This window comes from Vanacampus margaritifer, chromosome 1, assembly GCF_051991255.1.
Source record: "Vanacampus margaritifer isolate UIUO_Vmar chromosome 1, RoL_Vmar_1.0, whole genome shotgun sequence".
Classification (NCBI taxonomy): domain Eukaryota; kingdom Metazoa; phylum Chordata; class Actinopteri; order Syngnathiformes; family Syngnathidae; genus Vanacampus; species Vanacampus margaritifer.
This window is the reverse complement of record NC_135432.1, coordinates 9,012,080-9,030,616: the sequence shown is the minus strand read 5'-3', so window position 1 is coordinate 9,030,616 and position 18,537 is coordinate 9,012,080. Positions and strand designations below refer to the sequence as shown.

At 41.0% G+C, this 18,537-nt stretch overlaps 1 protein-coding gene across 2 annotated transcripts in view; it reads left to right on the top strand.

Annotated features, from left to right (window-relative positions):
* Window positions 1–16,945, top strand: part of nol4la (nucleolar protein 4-like a) — a 40,318-nt gene extending 23,373 nt beyond the window's left edge. The window contains exons 6-11 of one of the 2 annotated variants that reach the window (XM_077542550.1): window positions 2,247–2,536; window positions 5,836–6,021; window positions 6,496–6,684; window positions 7,844–7,960; window positions 8,869–9,061; window positions 10,591–16,945. In XM_077542550.1, the coding sequence (XP_077398676.1) occupies window positions 2,247–2,536; window positions 5,836–6,021; window positions 6,496–6,684; window positions 7,844–7,960; window positions 8,869–9,061; window positions 10,591–10,808 (1,193 nt within the window). In that variant the 3' untranslated portion in view covers window positions 10,809–16,945. Of the gene's footprint in view, window positions 1–2,243; window positions 2,537–5,835; window positions 6,022–6,495; window positions 6,685–7,843; window positions 7,961–8,868; window positions 9,062–10,590 lie in introns of both variants that reach the window. The other variant, XM_077542543.1, reaches the window with a different exon arrangement.
* Window positions 16,946–18,537: the final 1,592 nt, after the last annotated feature.

Sequence of the window (18,537 nt, the reverse complement as noted above, 5' to 3'; positions counted from 1 at the left end):
ACTGTAATTGGGGCTTCTTCTGTTGTGTGACCACTTGGCCACCTGGTGGCGGTATAATACAGCTATGCAGACCAACAAAGAAGTCTTGTACTCAGCTAGCATAAGTCATACAGTATTTTTCATTGTTTTTTCCACAGAGGATAAAGTATTCATGCTTGTTTGTATTGTTGTCTGTCTACATATGTGTGGCTTCAAGTACATTTAAACACCACCACAGAAATATTATGTGTTAGCATTCGTTATGGCAATGTTCATCTTGTGTTAGCATTGGCATTAAGATAGTAGACTTAAGGCAAAGTTGCTGTATGTGGTTGCTTTAAACACACAAGATGTAATTCTCTATATTTCATGTAATCAGAGGATTCAAATAATTTTAAGTTAATAAACGGCTTGATTATCAATTAGTTGTTGATTAGTTGATTATCAAATTAATTGACAACCATTGTGATAATAATCATTTAGAGACCTTTTTCTTTTTAAATGACCTAAATCCTCCAAATTTCAGCATCTCAACAGTAAAGTTTCTTGAATTTCTGCATTTCACCATGAAAGGAGACTGCTGATCTTTGTCTTTTTCAAAATAAGACATTTGTAAACATCTGCCTTTACTTTGAAAAATACTGATCAACTTTCTTTCCAATTCTCAAGTTGATGTTATGAACCAAACCTGTAACTGAATCATAATCAATTTGTCTTGTTTTTGGAAAGTTATTATTATTCTTTGGATTCATTGAAAACATAATCAAGAGATGAATGGATTATTCAAATAATTGTCAGTTTGGCCTGCCGCTACCATCTCCTGCTCATATCTCAAATTGTGGCAAACAGCTTGGCTTGTTCTTAGTGGACTAATCCAAATCGGTAAATCCACTCTTGCAGCGGGTGGGCCGCCAGTGCAGCCCCAACGTCAAGCAGCTCGGGTTCAAGGCTTAGGAAAGTAGGACAAAGGAGGCGACTGTGAACCTTCACGCCACACACAACACGCACGCACATTGGGACAAAGTCACCGAAAGTACTCAAATACACGTGACGTGAGGAGGAAGGAAGTGTCACCGTGGAATTGCATGTTCGCATATTTGAGCACAAAAAGATTATCGGAGAAACAGCAAAAGAAAAATCATCAGCCAAAACTTTCTAAAAGAATTGCTTTTCTTTCAATCTTTCATGCAACGTTTTTTTGTGTGTTGCATTGCTTTTCCCTCTCTTTTTTTAACCTGTCATTTAGCCTACAGTGAATATAAAAAGTCTACACACCCCTGTTCAAATGCCAGTACTTTTTTTTATATAAATAATGTGACATAAATGTGACATGTACAACTCAATAGATTTTTTTTCTCATAAAATTGAAATAATGTGGTTGCAGAATTGTGCACACCCTAATAACTGGGGGCATGGCTGTGTTGACACTAATCACATTCAACCTCAAGTTAAATGGGAGTCAGCACACACCTGCCACCATTTGAAGTGCCTCTGATCAACCCCATATAAAATTCAGATGTTCTAGTAGTCTTTTCCTGACATGAAGGTTTTGTTTGAACATGAACTAGTAATTTTGAAGTGTTCATTAACTCATTCACTGCCATTGACGGTTCTAGACGTCAAATATTCATTTGAACTATTTCTATTAGTTTACCATTTTTTTTCCACTTTTGATAACAAGAGTATAAAAAACCTAGAATTTTTTATTGTACATTTAGAACATATATAAAATTTGTGATTAATTGTGAGTTAACTTGTGAAGTCATGCAATTAATTACAATGGAAATTTTTAATCGCCTGACGCTCCTAATTTTTAATAATCTTTTCTTTTCTTTTAATCACGTCAAGCGATTAAAATTAATCGAATGACTTCAATAGTTAACTCACGATTAATCATAAAATTTATATCTGTTCTAAATGTACAATAAAAAAATCTAGGTTTTCATACTCTTGTTAACAAAAGTGGAAAAAATGTTAACTAATAGAAATAGTTCAAATTAATTTTTGACGTCAATAGTCGTCAATGGCAGTGAATGAGTTAAGGCCCCAAGTTGCAGCCCCTGTTCATGTTTGCTGCCACCAGCATGTTTCACTTTGGTACTTTTTTTCTCTAGTGATGAGCAGTGTCATGTTTGCCCCAAATGTAAAGTTGTTAAACAACTCTGGTCTCATCAGACCGCAACACCTGGAAATTGAAAATGAATTGCCGGCACCATGATCAATAAATTTGTCTAAATCCCCGCTTTCCCCTCTTCCCCTTCCAGCAGACGACGACTCCTCGGAGAGCAGCAGTGGCAACGGGATGCCGGCCATGACCTCGCCTGAGGTGCAACCCGTGGGCGGGAACCCCCCGGAGGGCAACACTTCGTGCGTGGAGGTGACGGAGAACGGCTTGAGCGCTCCGCTGGACTTCAGCACCACCTTGTCCTCGTCCTCCTCCGACGACCAGCAGCCGGTCAACCTGAGCGACAGGCTGCTGCCCGCCGGGTGCTCGCCGCCAAATTCCTTCCCGGCAGACCCCAGCAGGAAGTACCCCATCAAAACCGAATATGCCAAGGTAAACATGCAAACTCTTGTGTTTTTAACCCTTAACAAGAGGGGAACTACAAATAAACATGAAATCATATGCAAAAGTGTATACACCCTCTTATAATATATCAGGAAACCTCTGCCAAGTCTGCATTGCGAACATTGCAAATGATAATCTCTTATCAATGACCTGGAAAAATAAAAGTTAAATCAAATAAAACTAGAGCTGCGAGAAGCTGTAAAGGGCCCTCACAATCCTGGCCACATTGGGGTTCTTGCATGTTGGGGTACTGACACGTTAGGGTACTGTCACAGGACAAGAAGCCTCTAAAATGTAAATGTTTTTACTAGGCCTTTCTGTGTGCAAAGTTTAACGAGTATTAAAAGGCCAAAAATGGTGCCCAAAAATAATAATAATAAATTCCCCAAATAAATCCAAAATGGTGAGCTTCCTATTTAGCATATCAAGTTTATTTATATAGCCCTTAATCACACAAGAGTCTCAAAGGGCTTCACATGCCCACAGTTGACAAATATCAACGACATCCCCTAATCGACCCACAAGAGGGCAAGGAAAAGCTAAAAAAAAAAAAAAAAACAGGCAAAAAATGAGAAACCTTGAGAAGGGACCGCAAATGTGGTAATCCCCTTCCAGGATGATCAGGTTACAATGGGCAAACATTTACATAGTTTGTGATACTAAACATGAGGGGTGGGAATCTTTGACTGTCTCACAATTCGATTTGATTCCGATTTTTGGGTCTCATAGAAATAATAGAAATACAGACGCTCCCCAACTTACGAACGAGTTCCGTTCCGAGCGATCGTTCGTAAGGTGAATTCGTTCGTAAGTTGCTTCAGTGCTATATTTTGTATTATAATTTATGTTTAAAGACTATATAAGCATATTGAAGGTTTATATAAGTATGTTTAAGGCTTGTACAAGTAACCTGCATTGGTTTGTACTGAAAAAAAACATTTAATAAAATGGAGAGAATACGTACAGTGCTGTACTGTACTACGTATGTTAGAGAGAGAGAGCGAGAGACACACACAGTATGTACATGTACGTAATAAGATAAATAAAATGAAGTTTAACTTACTTTTGGAAGATGTACTCGATGCTTAAGGAGATGATGGAGGAGGAGGAGGAGGAGGAAGAGGAGGATTTTATATCATGAGAGGGTCTTCGTCGTCGCTGGAATGGGCTTTAAAAGTTACTTCCTCCTTCATGGGGACAGGCGTTTCTTCCTCTTCCTCCTCGACACGTTGCTGAGCCTCCAATGAGCTCTCACAGCGCCAAGCGTCGGTATTAGCGGCGGAAAGAAGCACTACTCGGAAAAAGGCGCGCATACAAAATCTAACTTACCGAACATTTTTCGACATACTGTACGCGCAGACATGTTCGTATGTACCGTTGTTCGTAACTCGAGTGTTCGTAAGTAAGGGAGCGTCTGTAGTTCAGATGAACTTCAATCAAATGAATTAAAATCAATGGCAGTGAATGAGTTAAGGGGTCTCCAAAATGCGGAGAAAAATAATAAGAATTCCTATAGAGACGTTAGATAATATCGAAAGAATAGAATAGATAATAATAATTTTTAAAAATCAGTGTTCGGGCCAAAGTGATGTCGACAATTATCCGTCCGTCCGTCTTCTTCCGCTTATCCGGGGTCGGGTCGCGGGGGCAGCAGCTTTAGCAGGGAAGCCCAGACTTCCCTCTCCCCAGCCACTTCAGCCAGCTCATCCGACGGGACCCCAAGGCGTTCCCAGGACAGCCGAGAGACATAGTCTCTCCAGCGTGTCCTGGGTCGTCCCCGGGGCCTCCTGCCGGTAGGACATGCCCGGAACACCTCCCCAGGGAGGCGTCCAGGAGGCATCCAAACCAGATGCCCGAGCCACCTCAACTGGTTCCTCTCAACGTGGAGGAGCAGCGACTCGACGCTGAGTCCCTCTCGGATGACCGAGCTTCTCACCCTATCTCTAAGGGAGAGCCCGGCTACCCTGCGGAGGAAACTCATTTCGGCCGCTTGTATCCGGGATCTTGTTCTTTCGGTCACGACCCACAGCTCGTGACCATAGGTGAGGGTAGGAACGTAGATCGACCGGTAAATCGAGAGCTTCGCCTTTCGGCTCAGCTCCTTCTTCACCACAACGGACCGATACAGCGTCCGCATCACTGCAGACGCTGCACCGATCCGCCTGTCGATCTCCCGCTCTAACCTACCCTCACTCGTGAACAAGACCCCAAGATACTTGAACTCCTCCACTTGGGGCAGGACCTCCTCCCCGACCCGGAGAGGGCACTCCACCCTTTTCCGACTGAGGACCATGGTCTCGGATTTGGAGGTGCTGATCCTCATCCCAACCGCTTCACACTCGGCTGCGAACCGCTCCAGTGAGAGCTGGAGGTCACGGCTTGACGAAGCCAACAGCACCACATCATCTGCAAAAAGCAGAGATGCAATGCTGAGGCCACCAAACCGGACCCCCTCAACGCTTCGGCTACGCCTAGAAATTCTGTCCATAAAAGTTATGAACAGAATCGGTGACAAAGGGCAACCTTGGCGGAGTCCAACCCTCACCGGAAACAAATTCGACTTACTGCCGGCAATGCGGACCAGACTCTGACATCGGTCGTACAGGGACCGAATGGCCCGTATCAGGGGGCTCGGTAACCCATACTCCCGAAGCACCCCCCACAGAACTCCCCGAGGTACACGGTCAAACGCCTTCTCCAAGTCCACAAAGCACATGTGGACTGGTTGGGCGAATTCCCACGCACCCTCGAGGATCCTGCTGAGGGTGTAGAGCTGGTCCACAGTTCCACGGCCGGGACGAAAACCACACTGCTCCTCCTGGATCCGAGATTCGACCTCCCGACGGACCCTCCTCTCCAGCACCCCTGAATAGACCTTACCTGGGAGGCTGAGGAGTGTGATCCCTCTAAAGTTGGAACACACCCTCCGGTCCCCCTTCTTAAAAAGGGGAACCACCACCCCGGTCTGCCAATCCAGAGGCACCGTCCCCGATGTCCACGCGATGCTGCAGAGACGTGTCAACCACGACAGCCCCACAACATCCAGAGCCTTCAGGAACTCCGGGCGGATCTCATCCACCCCCGAGGCCCTGCCACCGAGAAGCTTTCCAACCACCTCGGCGACTTCGACCCCAGAGATAGGGGAGCCCACTTCAGAGTCCCCAGACCCTGCTTCCTCAAAGGAAGGCGTGTTGGTGGAATTGAGGAGACAATTATTATGAGTCGAAAATCATACTACAGCATGTGCATGAATAATGAAGAGTATGTTTGCTATCATGTGTCGACAGTCGCCTCCGTACAGCTCAGGAAGTTACGACTCCGTCAAGACCGAACTGAGTGCGTGCGCTGATGACTTGACCTCCGGCCGCGCGCAGATCATCGACGACGACGACGACGATCACGATGACCACGACGACAGCGATAAGATCAACGACGCAGAGGGGATGGACCCCGAGAGACTCAAAGCCTTCAACGTAAGTAACGAGAAAAAAAAAAAAGAAAAAAAAAGTAACGAGAATCACAGCGAACTTTGCCTGAGGGAAGGCCGCTTAGCTTAATGCTAACAAGCAATGCAAAATGCCTAAGACTGGCTAACGAATAGCATTGGTGTCATCCTTTGCGTAGAACGACTAATATCTGTGCGGCTTATTAAAAAGTTGTGACCGTTTCCATAGATCTAAATTTATTTAAAAAAGACAAAGCAATATTTAAAAAATCCCGTGATTGGATTTTCATCTTTTGTCCCCCCCCCCCCCCCACACACACACACAACCTCCCCCTCCCCGCCTCTTGCACTCGCCGCCGTACGCTCGCCCATCCCCTCACTGCCTTTCCTCGCTTTTGTTTTCAAATCCGCACCCCTCTCTCCGCCATCTCACCCCCCCCCCCCCACACTACTCCCTACTCCTATTTTTTCTGCTCTACATCCTCTCCCCTCCCCCTCTCAGATGTTTGTGCGTCTGTTCGTGGATGAGAATCTGGACCGCATGGTGCCCATCTCCAAACAGCCCAAGGAGAAGATCCAGGCCATCATGGAATCGTGCGGCCGCCAGTTCCCCGAGTTCCAGGAGCGCTCCCGCAAGCGCATTCGCACCTACCTCAAATCTTGTCGCCGCATGAAAAAAAGTGGTTTTGAGGTATCGATGTCTATCCTTTCGCCATCACGTCATGCTCACTTCTGGCTGATTTTGATTTAGATTTTGTAAAATGATCCTATAAGATGATCCACTGGTATACTGCATTCTTTTTTTTAATGTATTTATTTGCTCAATGAAACTGGCTAACAAGACAGAGAGAAATAATTGTGCAGGAGAGTAAAAGAAGCGTCGAGGACTTGTATGAAATCCTCGCCTTAATAAAAATAAAATCACGTTAATGCTGTAACTCAGAGGTGTCAAACTCCGGTCCTCGAGGGCTGCAGTCCTGCAGGTTTTGGAGGTTTCCCTCTTCCAACACAAGCTGATTACAATCAGCAGGATCGTTATCAGGCTTGCGCAGAGCTTGCTGATGAGCTGATCATAGATCAGCTGTGTTGGAGAACGGAAACATTCAAAACCTACTGGAATCCGGCCCCCCCAGGACCGGAGTTTGACACCTATGCTGTAGCTCATCCAAATGAAAACACAAATACTGATAATTAATAATATTTATAATGATAGCCAAAACAAAGAAAGAGAAATGTATAAACAACTCTCGAGTAATAATAATAATAATAATAATAATAATAATAATAATAATAATAATAATAATAATAATAATAATAATAGACAAGCAATGATTTATACATTTTAAGACTTTTAACTTGTTTTGATTATTCGGATTGAGCAGATAAAAGACACAAGATTATCAAATCAGACCTGAACATTTTCCAGGTGGTTAAGAACGTGATTGATAAAGAATTGATGACCGGAGGTACGACATTGAAAGTTGATTTGACCTTTAGTGACCTCTTACTGAGTCAGGTTGAATATCAGATGAGAACAGAAAGAAGTCTGAAAAAAGTGTCTGGAATATCTTGATTGTGATGAATGTATATTTTTTTCATTGAATGTACTTTATTTTTATTTTATATTTTCTTCTCTGTACAAAAACCTAGGACATATGTTAATTTTGATTTTAAACCTATTTATTTTAAATGACCCTTTTGGGCAATATCTAGCAGTGCAGCTTTCATCATCATTTTGAATTCCAAGCAGCGTTAGTGACTCGCATTCCGCTAGCCTGGAAGCACCCTGGCGCTTTTGTTTACAAACATGATGAAAAGATCCATCCAGAATTTCACATTGATTATGACAGATCCGACCGACACCTCCTCACCTCACCTCCGCCATGGCGGAGAACATCCTTGCCGCCGCCTGTGAGAGTGAAACCCGAAACGCCGCCAAGAGGATGCGGCTCGACATCTACCCGGCGGTAAAAAAAAATCTAATTCACCACTCACATCTACACAACCTGAAAAGTTCCAATACAAGAGCTGTAGTTAAAATTCTGCTTTTACAAATGTAATATTGCAAATTTTTGGATTGACGTTGTCTGAAGGAATTTAATAATGCGTTGGTATAAACTGTGGAACCTTTCGTAACGCTCAGCGATGCCACAAGATGGTGCCAAAGCGTTGAAAGTTTTTGAATATTTTTGTCTTTAACTCATTCACTGCCATTGACAGCTATAGATGTCAAAAATTCATTTTAACTATTTTTAGAAGTTTAACGTTTTTTTCCATTTTTTTCAACAAGAGCATGAAAGCCTAGATTTTTTTTGTACATTTAGAATAGATATAAACATTTTTATTAATCGTGAGTTAACTAGTGCAGTCGTGTTAATCACCTGATGCACCTAATTTTTAATAACCTTGTCTTTAAAAAAAAAAATCTTTTTAATTTTTAATAATGTTTTTTTTTGTTGTTGATTTTTTTTTTTTTAAATTAGGGGTGTCGGGCGATTACAATGTTTAAACATAATTAATCGCATGACTTCACTACTTAACTCACAATTAATCACAAATTTTACATCTGTTCTAATACAAAAACAATTCTAGGTTTTTTATACTTTTGTTAACAAAAGTGGGAAAAATGTTAAACTACAAATAGTTCAAATGAATTTTTGACGTCTATAGCCGTCAATGGCAGTGAATGAGTTAATTAAGATGCAGCATAATCAGCATTTTGAAACAAATACCTGTGTGTGTGTGTGTGTGTGTGTGTGTGTGTGTGTGTGTGCGTGTGCGTGTGTGTGTGTGTGTGTGTGTGTGTGTGTGTGTGTGTGTGTGTGTGCATGTGTACCTAATGATGTGTCTAAACTAGTCACACATGTGCTGGCAGGACGAGGCCGCCCTCGGCGACAAGCCCGTCAGCAGGGAGCCCGCACCCGTGGCCCCGTCGGGCTTCGTCATCTCCAGCTCAGCTTTTGCTCAAGACCAGCTCTACACCAACGGAGGCCTCAACTACAACAACCTGCGTGGCTACGCCGCCGTCGCCGGCAACCAGCAGAACGCTGCTGCGGCACAAACCAACGGTGAGCAGCGCTTGAGAACGTAGCATGCATGGTCGTCGTGTTGTAAATGTTTAGCATCGTCGCTGAGAGTAATGGTGACACTTCTTTGTTTGTGCCTGCATGACTGAATTATAGCGCCCCCCGATGGCAAAGGCGGGCACGCCAGAACTGTCTATGACTGTTTTTAAAACGTACTGTATTATTCAGGGACATTACATTATACATTTGTGCTTAAAAGTTAACATACACTAGGCCTAAGGCAGGGGTCTACTCCGGAGCCACATTGTGGCGCTTTAGTCCCTTTCCTGTGGCTCCCTGTGGATTTCTAATACATAAATAAAAAAGTAGAAATTCATTTTTTTTACATATTCATTTAAATTTTTTACATCAAATATTCTTTAAATCAATTAATGATTTACATTTAAACAAATAAATATTCAGAAATTGTCAGTCTGAATTTTTAAGTTGTCAGAAAAAGAGAGACAAAAGGTAGATGAAAAAGTTTTAATAATTAAATATAATAATAAAGTGACCATAAAATGTCCATACAGGAAGAAGAAAAGAAGAAAATTACCATAAGGTGTCCATGAAATGTCAGAGAATTAAATAAAAAAGGATAAGAAAAGAAAAAAGATTTTTTAAAAATTAAAGTAACCGTAAAATGTTCCAAAAACATAAGAAAAAATCCCGAAAAAACAACAACCTAAAATGTACGTAAAATTGTCAAATATGTCAGAAAATTGATAGCAAAAAAAGGCAGACAAAATGTGGAAAAATAGCCATAAAATGTCCAAACAGGAAGAAGAAAAGCAGAAAATGACCAGACAGTGTCCATGACAAAATATCAGAGAATTGAATAAAAAAAGCAGGAAAAAATATTAAAAAAAATAAAATAAAATACTATAAAATGTCAAAAAACATAAGAAGAAATCCTGAAAAATTACCATAAAATGTACATAAAATTGCCAAATATGTCAGAAAATTAATAGGAAAAAAGGCAGGAAAAAATGTGGAAAAATAGCTATAAAAACAGGAAGAAGAAAAGCAGAAAATGACAATAAAGTGTCTATGAATAAATGTCAGAGAATTGAATAAAAAAGGCAGGAAAAAATATTCAAAAAGTAACTATAAAATGTCCCAAAACACAAAAAGAAATCCCCCAAAATGACCATAAAATGTACATAAAAATGCCAAATATGTCAGAAAATTCATAGCAAAAAAAATGTGGAAAAGTAGCCATAAAATGTCCAGAAAAAATAAGAAAAGAGGCAGAAAATAACCATGATATGTCAATAAAATTACCAAAAATTACAGAATTTGACAGAAAGGCAGAAAGTCTAGAAATGTATGACAAACCGTGGCAATTGTTTTGATGCTTTTAAAGGTTGACGTTGACATGAGTAGGATGTGCATGTGAATTACGGCAACGATTCAGAGCATTTTTGTGTCATGAAGTGATGTTTAGCTTTTGTACATTGACGGTTGTGCTCTGAAGCGTTCCAAACTTGGGCTTCTATGTCTTCTTAATCACATGACACTTGCGCCGGCAGGTCCAACAGATCTGAGCATGAAGTCGGTGGCTCCAAACTCCTCTTCCTCCAGCTCCAACAGTCACGGGCAGGGCGGCGGGGGCGGGGGGGCTTCGGCCCAGCTCAGCCCTCCGGAAGTGACGGCGGTCAGGCAGCTCATCGCCGGCTACCGGGAGTCGGCTGCCTTCCTGCTTCGCTCGGCCGACGAACTGGAGAACCTGATTCTGCAGCAGAACTGAATCCCGGCCCGCACTCGGCGTGTCCGTCCGTCCGTCCGTCTACGTGTGTGAATATGTCACTCTGACATGCAAGTCTTGGCGATGTTGGACAGAGGTACGAGGAAAGGGGGAGTGGTTCTGTCAAGCACAGCGGGTTCCTGGAAGGTACCTTACTCATCCCACATGACTTTTTATGCACTGGCGTCCCTTTGACCTCAGTGATCTGTCTTCTGTCGTCTCCCCGCTCAGTTTCTCTCAGCACCTCGACCCCCATTTGTCTCAGGAAGTGATGATGCGTGGAGAAAAACAAATCCACTTGGCCATCTAGTGCAGTTTTCCCCCAAACTTTAATGAGCCAGAGCTCAAGAAAAATCTCTCGTTAAACCACTCGACAAACTCGTCACAAACTATTTTCTATCATTCAGAATAATTGGACCTTTTTCCAACTTTTGGAATAAATAGCATTTACAGTGGTTGTAAAAGTTATGGAATGATTTCCCTTGATCTCATTGTCTTTGATAAAAGCACTTCATAAGTGCTCTCCATTTTACCATTTTATGCATCACAAAAACTGAACATGGTTGTGTAGACTTTTTATAGCCACTGTAATTGTTCTGAAAATAAATACAAATTGTGGGGCTAATGAAGCAAAATGGGATCATTTTCCATCATTTTTTCATATTTGGAGTGAGCACAGGACGAATTCAATTTGCTCTCTCAAGCCAACATGCAACGAGCAGATTAGTGCAGGGCGTCTTTAAATTAGCACATTCAACTAAATCAAAGATCCTGTAGGAGATTCTGCAAGATTAGGCTAGATGATCTACCGTTGTGGGTAGAATAATAGCAGTGTGTTTAAAAAAAAAAAAAAAGCGAGAGAAAAGCCGCATCATAGCTTTTACTTCTACTAATGTAATGGGGATGATGCACATTCTATTCCAAATCAAAATGTGGAAAATATGTATGAAATAATCATGTTTTTTTTTTAAAAAAAGTGAAGATTGAGGAATATTTGGTGCTTCTGACAGCATTTACAATATACAGTAAATTGAAAAAAACTAAATGCGTACTCTTAGATAAACAAAGGCCCTTTTCGGTGAGAATGCAGTATAGTCCTGTTTTGTTACACAATAAAGACGTTTTTTTTTTTTTTTCACAGAATACAACCCACAAAGGGACTGACTTGCTACTTGGGTTAATTTGACCCAACTTTGTGGATCGTGTTGAACAAACCAGCACAATCTTTTGTGTTTGTTTGTACAAAATGAACCCATTTTTTTGTGTTGGTTTGTGCAAAACAACCCAGAAAGTTGGATCAAATTGACCCAAGTAGTGGATCGGCCACCTTTTTATTTATTTATTTTTACCCAAATTGTGTTTTTTTTAACCCAACTGTTTTGAGAGTTCTGTTTATCCATGAAAAAACCTGAAGTACTGTACTTTTACTTCAAGTAGCTCCTTAAAAATATTCAGCTCTCCAAGTACCACCAAAATGGCTGACGTTAAAATACAGCCCCCCCTAATAGAGGCCGAGGCTTTAGTCCTAAAAAGCACATTTCCTGTACTTAAATTACAATTAATCTGAATTGTACTTAACTCATTTGCTCCCAAAAACGTATAAATATGTTTTACTTTAAATAATACCATGCTCCCAAAGACGTATTTATACGTGTTTTTTATTTTTTATTTTTTATGCTAGAGCATACAGAAGGCTGCCTCTGAACTGAAGAGAATGCTTGAGACAATGGTAGTTATTACAAAAATGGCCAGCAGGTGGTAGCAGAGTATACAAGATCAACCACGGCCATGTTGCAAAAAGCCAGGTGTTCGAAATGGAAACAGATAGAAACATAAAACAAATCTTGATGAAAGAAGAGACTCTAATCTTTCTTTGGGTAGGTTTAATGTTTTTATAGCAACAGAACACAACATTCTGTAGGCCTTGCAAAATCAGTCAAAATCCAGTAAAACAGTCAGGAGCGAAGGGGGTTGCTTCAGTGAAAATGGCTGGGAGTAAATGAGTTGAAAATGTACTGTAAAAAAAAACTAAAAATTTGCTGAATCAAAATAAGAAATCTGCAAAAATCTGCTTTTGCTTTGGAAAAAAATTATGAAGATTTTTGCTGATTTTCTAATGGATGTTAAGGACCAAACCAATAACTGAATTGTCATGGATTTATGTTTGCGCTTTTTATGTACTGGCAATTTGAAATAATGTCTTGTGTTTAAATCAAGGCATGGAAAAAAATAATAATTAACCTGATTCATCCATCTAATAATCGGAAAAAATATATATGGACAGGTTAACTGATTATTAAAACAATCGTTAGCTGTAGTTAATGTTTCTAATGAGAGTTTTCAAGCTCACTGCTAATATTCTGGATCCATGTGTACTTGCAGGCTGATTTTGTTCCTAAATGTTTCATCCAACAATTTGACTTTGTGAACGTCCGTCGATAGACGAAAAGTTACCTGCCAACTGTTGCTGTTTAATGCGCTGATTCCACAGACAAGAAACCATTGCCGTTTGCGGCACTGGCTCAAAACTTGACCTCCTCGTCTTTGGGTGAAAAACCAAGCAGGACACGACGAGGAAATGAAAAAAACAGCTGTCAGGGAAGAAAGAGATTACTGAATATATTGTTAAGCGCGATCAGAAAAAGGTGCAATATTGATGATAATCAGTGAGGTGGGGGCACTATTCATGTCGCAGGCAAAAAGGGGAGAAATTCACCACCAAGACGTCGTAATCCCATGCAGAATTGTAGCCGCTTTCAATGTGAGTCACAACTGATGTTGATCATGAAGCTCGTCGTCACGTTTCCAAGGCAAACTTGACTTGCACAAAAATGCTTTGTTCGTTTTGTCGTGGTCGTGGAGGAATTGTTGTGCGCGTTTTTGTCACGCGAGTGTCACTTGTCGGATCGGCGCACGCGTGCGGTGAGCGAGCCGCTCGCTGACTCCGCCCACCCCCACTTATAACCCCGTCACTACAACCATGTCCCCAAAACTGGCAGTTGGAAAAGACGCAAGAGACAATCTTTGACAAAGATGTAATGACATCACAGTTTACGTTCCCTGCTGTGTGTGTGTGTGTGTGTGTATGTGCGTGTGTGCGCACGTGTGTATGTGTGTGCATGCATGAGGTCAGAGGGCACACGTAGTCTCACACTTTTGATGGTGAGTGACTCAGCACAAACACGGTTGTCAAGTGTACTTTGTGTGGTTTGGATTTTCAAAAATGTAAAATAATTTTCTTTTCTTTTCTTTTTTTTTTGGGCTTTGACGTAAGTGTCGTGGTTCGTGTAAACGTCGAGTGTCCCACTTTGTACGTGAATCTGTCAAGAGCTCATTCCGTCACTCAGCACATTCCAAACAAGGACAAGTCACGCTCCAAGCAGTTTACAAAAAAAAAAAAAAAAACTAATGTAGAGAGAGATGATTTTATTTACCACATGTTGACACATTCCATATCAGCGTGCGTGCGTGCGTTTGCATTTCAAGTGTCGGCCGGATGAACTCTTGCGAGTTTGGAAGCACTTTATCGCTCAGGATTACGAAAGGTCACTCACGCGGTCAAACGCTGGTCGGCGGATTTTTACCTCCAAGTCGTAGCTTTGCAGCCCCTCAGCCCGCCCCAAGGAGGCGCCGTACAGGCCAAAAATCACACGTACCTCTCACACAAAAACAAACAAAAAAGAAGTCCTCTCAGGGGCTTCACGCTTGGCACAGCCAATCAGCATTTGATATGTGAGATGGCTTCTTCTTTTCAGCTTATTTAACACACGCACTATTTTGGGCTCTCATATATAGACTAAAAAAAATCTCTCATGGTAAAAATGATGGAGGCTTGTTGTTTCAGTAAGAAGGTTTGAATGACTTCTTTAGTTTTTTGGTATATGTGAGAGGCTTTAAGGTTTCTTTGCTTGAAGTTGAATTTTTGAATGAGTGTGAGAGTTTTTTGTGTACATTCAAGAAAAGTGATTTTTAGTTGTGTAGTAACTTTCTTGATGTGGTGTGAGAAGCTTTTGGTGTATGTGAGTTTTTTGTACATGTGTATGAGAGTCTTTTGGGGGGAGTGTGAGAGGATTTTTGGTGCGCATGACACTTTTGGTGAGTATGAGTTTCTTTAAGTGTGTGAGAATTTTTTGGGGCAAGTGTGTGTGAGTTTTTGTATGAATGTGAGTGGTAGATGTCATTTGTAGGAATGTGGTATGTTTTTAGGGTGGTGTGTATGAGAGAATTTGAGTTGTTTTGATGTGTGAGTGTGAGAGACTGGGAGTTTTTTTTATACACTCTGAATGTTTTTTGCTGTTGTTGTTTTTTTCATATGTGGGTGAGTTATTTGGGTGGATTTGATTTATACACTGTAAAAACAATTTGGTAAAAAAAAAAAAGAGTCCAAAATGGGTTGATCCGCTACTTGGATTAATTGAAACCAACTTTTGGGGTTCTTGTATACAAAATGACCCGCTTTTGGGGTTTGTTTTACAAAAAAAACGCTCCCAATTTTTGGGGGTGTTGGTTTATTCAAATTTACAAAATGATTAAATTTTCAGGGTTGTTTCATACCAAACAACCCAATTTGTCGGGGCTGTTTAAACAACCCAATTTTCGGGATTGTTTTATACAAAATGACTCAATTTTTTGGGGTTATTTTACACAAAACAACCCTTTTTTGTTGTTGTTTCGGACTAAACCCCCCAATTTTGGGGGCCGTTTTTATAAAGCAACCTACTTGGATCAATTTGACCCAATTTTGAGTCAAGAAATGAGTCCAAAAATTTGGGGTCAAAAAATTGGGTCATTTTGTATAAAACCACAGAGAAAGTTGGGTCAAATTGACCCGTAAAGTGGATCGGTCCATTTTTGATCCATAATTTGGTTACTTTCGACTCAACTGTTTTTAGAGTGTAGCATCTATTTTGGACCCAAATGTAGTTATTTTTGACCCAGTGTTTTGAGTATGTGTGAGAGGTAAATGTAATTTTGGGCCTTCTACATCTCTCGATCAGGCCACCTGGCGCATGCCCAGCATCCATTTTGTCAAATAATGTTGACGTGCGTGTGAGTCTTTCCTCGTCTGCTCTTCTTGTTTGTTTGTTTGTTTGTTTGTTTGCTGTTGCCGTGGCGGTCGCTCCGGCAGACCCTCTAAGCAACCCAACGTTTGCTTGCCGACGTGTAAGTGGAGCAACACGTGGTTTTGTGTGATCAGCCACCACGATTTAGTGAGTTAGTTTCCAAGTGATGCCGCGTGGACGACGTCCTAATTTCTCGGTGTGGCTGCAACTTGCCCTGGTAGCCCAAGTGGTTCGATTGTGTCAGTGTACTGTACTGTATAGCTGTACAAAGAGTGATACAAGCTGTTTTGAACCGTTCTTTTTTTCTTTTTTTTCTGTGGGTACAGCACTGTTTTTAAAAGAAGACAAAAAAAACAAACTCAAACGTGGTTGAAGAAGCCCTTGCCTGTTTGAACTTCTCATTTGGTGGTGGTGTGTAATGCTGTTGTTATTTCTTTGATTGGAGCGCTCGCCCCCGCCGCACTCTTAAGACTGTAGCTGTGTGCACGGGCGGGGGCGGCGTCCTGTATCCCCCATGTGAAGCTTCGTATCCCCCCTCCTGACCCCCTTTCCGGTTTTTGACTCAGTGAAAGTGTGATGTTTACATGTACAGTTTTTCACAATCTGTTTCTTTTGCATTTATTCAGGATGCCCCCCCCCCCCTAATTTGCATACACTCATACAAATTGTCTTCTTTTGCCATCCCAAGTGTGACCTCTTTGTCAGAGGTCACCGACCAAGATCTCCCCGACATGGGCCAGCAAAGATAAATAATTCTTTAATCAGCTCTTTTTTTGTGGCCTGGGAGGAGAGTGGAAAAGTGAAGTGCTCAGAAAAGTGTAATCGGGTACCGTAAAAGGTACCCACACGTCCTTGGTAACGTATAAGCCATTCCCGTCTCCTGGCCTTTACGGGGAACCCATAAACCTCAGGAAATACGCATCTCCACCTGGAGTTTGCAGCCGCTGATTTCCTCTGATGTGAGACGGAAATCGCTAACAAAAACCATTCAACATTTCTATGGAGATGTCTACTCTTGTTTTGTACATTGACCATTGTGTTTGCAAAGTGGATCTTTTTCCAGTTGGTGTGACTTAATATTTGGATTGCGTTGGAGTGTTTATAGGTATGGATATTTATTATTATTATTATATGTGCAAATACAAAAAGAGAAAAAAAGAACAAGTTTGAAACTGTTTCATTTGTATGTTTCATGCAAAACTGTACAGGTGAGATTCTTTCTGCCTCTTACATATGACCAAGGAGGGACCTGCGTGCGTGCGTGCGTGCGTGCGTGGCTTTTTCAGTGTTGCATCAACGCGATGGCAAAAAAAAATCAAGAAAAAAACAAAACACAACACGATAGGAAGGCTCTCCCCTTCTCCTGAGATGTCAGTAATTGAATAAAATAGTGCGATGAGCTATCAGTGCCACTTTGCTTCCTTATTTACAAACGTTAAGTTTGGAGTCCCCCCCAAATGAACGATATCTTGCTGACAGATTTTTATTTATATTTTTTGGTCAACCTGGGACTTTCAATAAAGTCCAAATATATAAGGCACCTCAAAATCATACTTAGCATAGCATACCTATTCTAAAAATGGTGGTCTCTTGTTTTGACAGTGGGCAACAGTTTTAAAGTACGCTACTGACACCTGTAGGTCTCAGATGGAACAGCAATAAGTCCACCAGAGGGCGACAAAATATACGGAAATGGCAGGAGGATGCTGTCACGGAGCTCGTGCTATTTTTAGGACGCAATCAATTAGGTGAAGGGTCAAGACTTCCTCTGAATGACACCTTGACATAACAGGCTTCGGAATTAAACACTTATTTGAAATCAGCGGATCATAAATTTATAAAAAGAAGGAAATATATTGATGAAGGTGAATGTGAACATAATATACAATTTGTTCATTCTTTCAAATAAATTGTGTTTAATTGCAAAATGTACTGCACATTAGACTTAAATAAGAATTGTATTTAAATAGCAGTTTGGAAACAAACCATTCAAAAAGATAAGTTCCAATGTAATTGAAATACTGTACAACTGAACTGTACGTTCTATTGCGCCTCCCAACCGCCAGGTGGCGGTGTTGAAACAGCACGGATAATCACCCTTATGCACAGTTTAGAGTGTTTAGACATTAAAAGTCTGTGACACTTGGTGTACCCTTTGAGGTTCATCTAGCCATGCGTGTAATGACAGGCAAAAAAATGACATGTTCTTCCACTAGATGGCAGAATGGTACAATTAGCCTGAGTAGCCACCTGTCGACGTTCATACAACAGAAATATTTCACAGTAAGTCCATCAGACAATAAATTTATGATTTCAGTATTTGCACTTTTTGTTACATTTGTGTTTGGTGCACTGTGAGATATTGCACTCATCTTATTATAATAATGGCCCAAATCATATTGACAAAAGATGTATTTTTTTTGTGCCTAAACCTCTCATCAGGATGCTAATTTGCTACAACCGGCTACATCCTTCCTCAAACGGATCATTCAATTGTTCCCTGAAATGAAATTATTCATAAATATGATGATGAGCTGCTCAGATAATGGTTGGATAATATAGTCTGTATTTGGTTCCGTTTTTTATGTTTTCTTTTTTTTTTAAATGCAATTTCCCAAGCAATAACTGCACATCAATTAATTGGCCTAATTACTCAGCAACTGTGACAG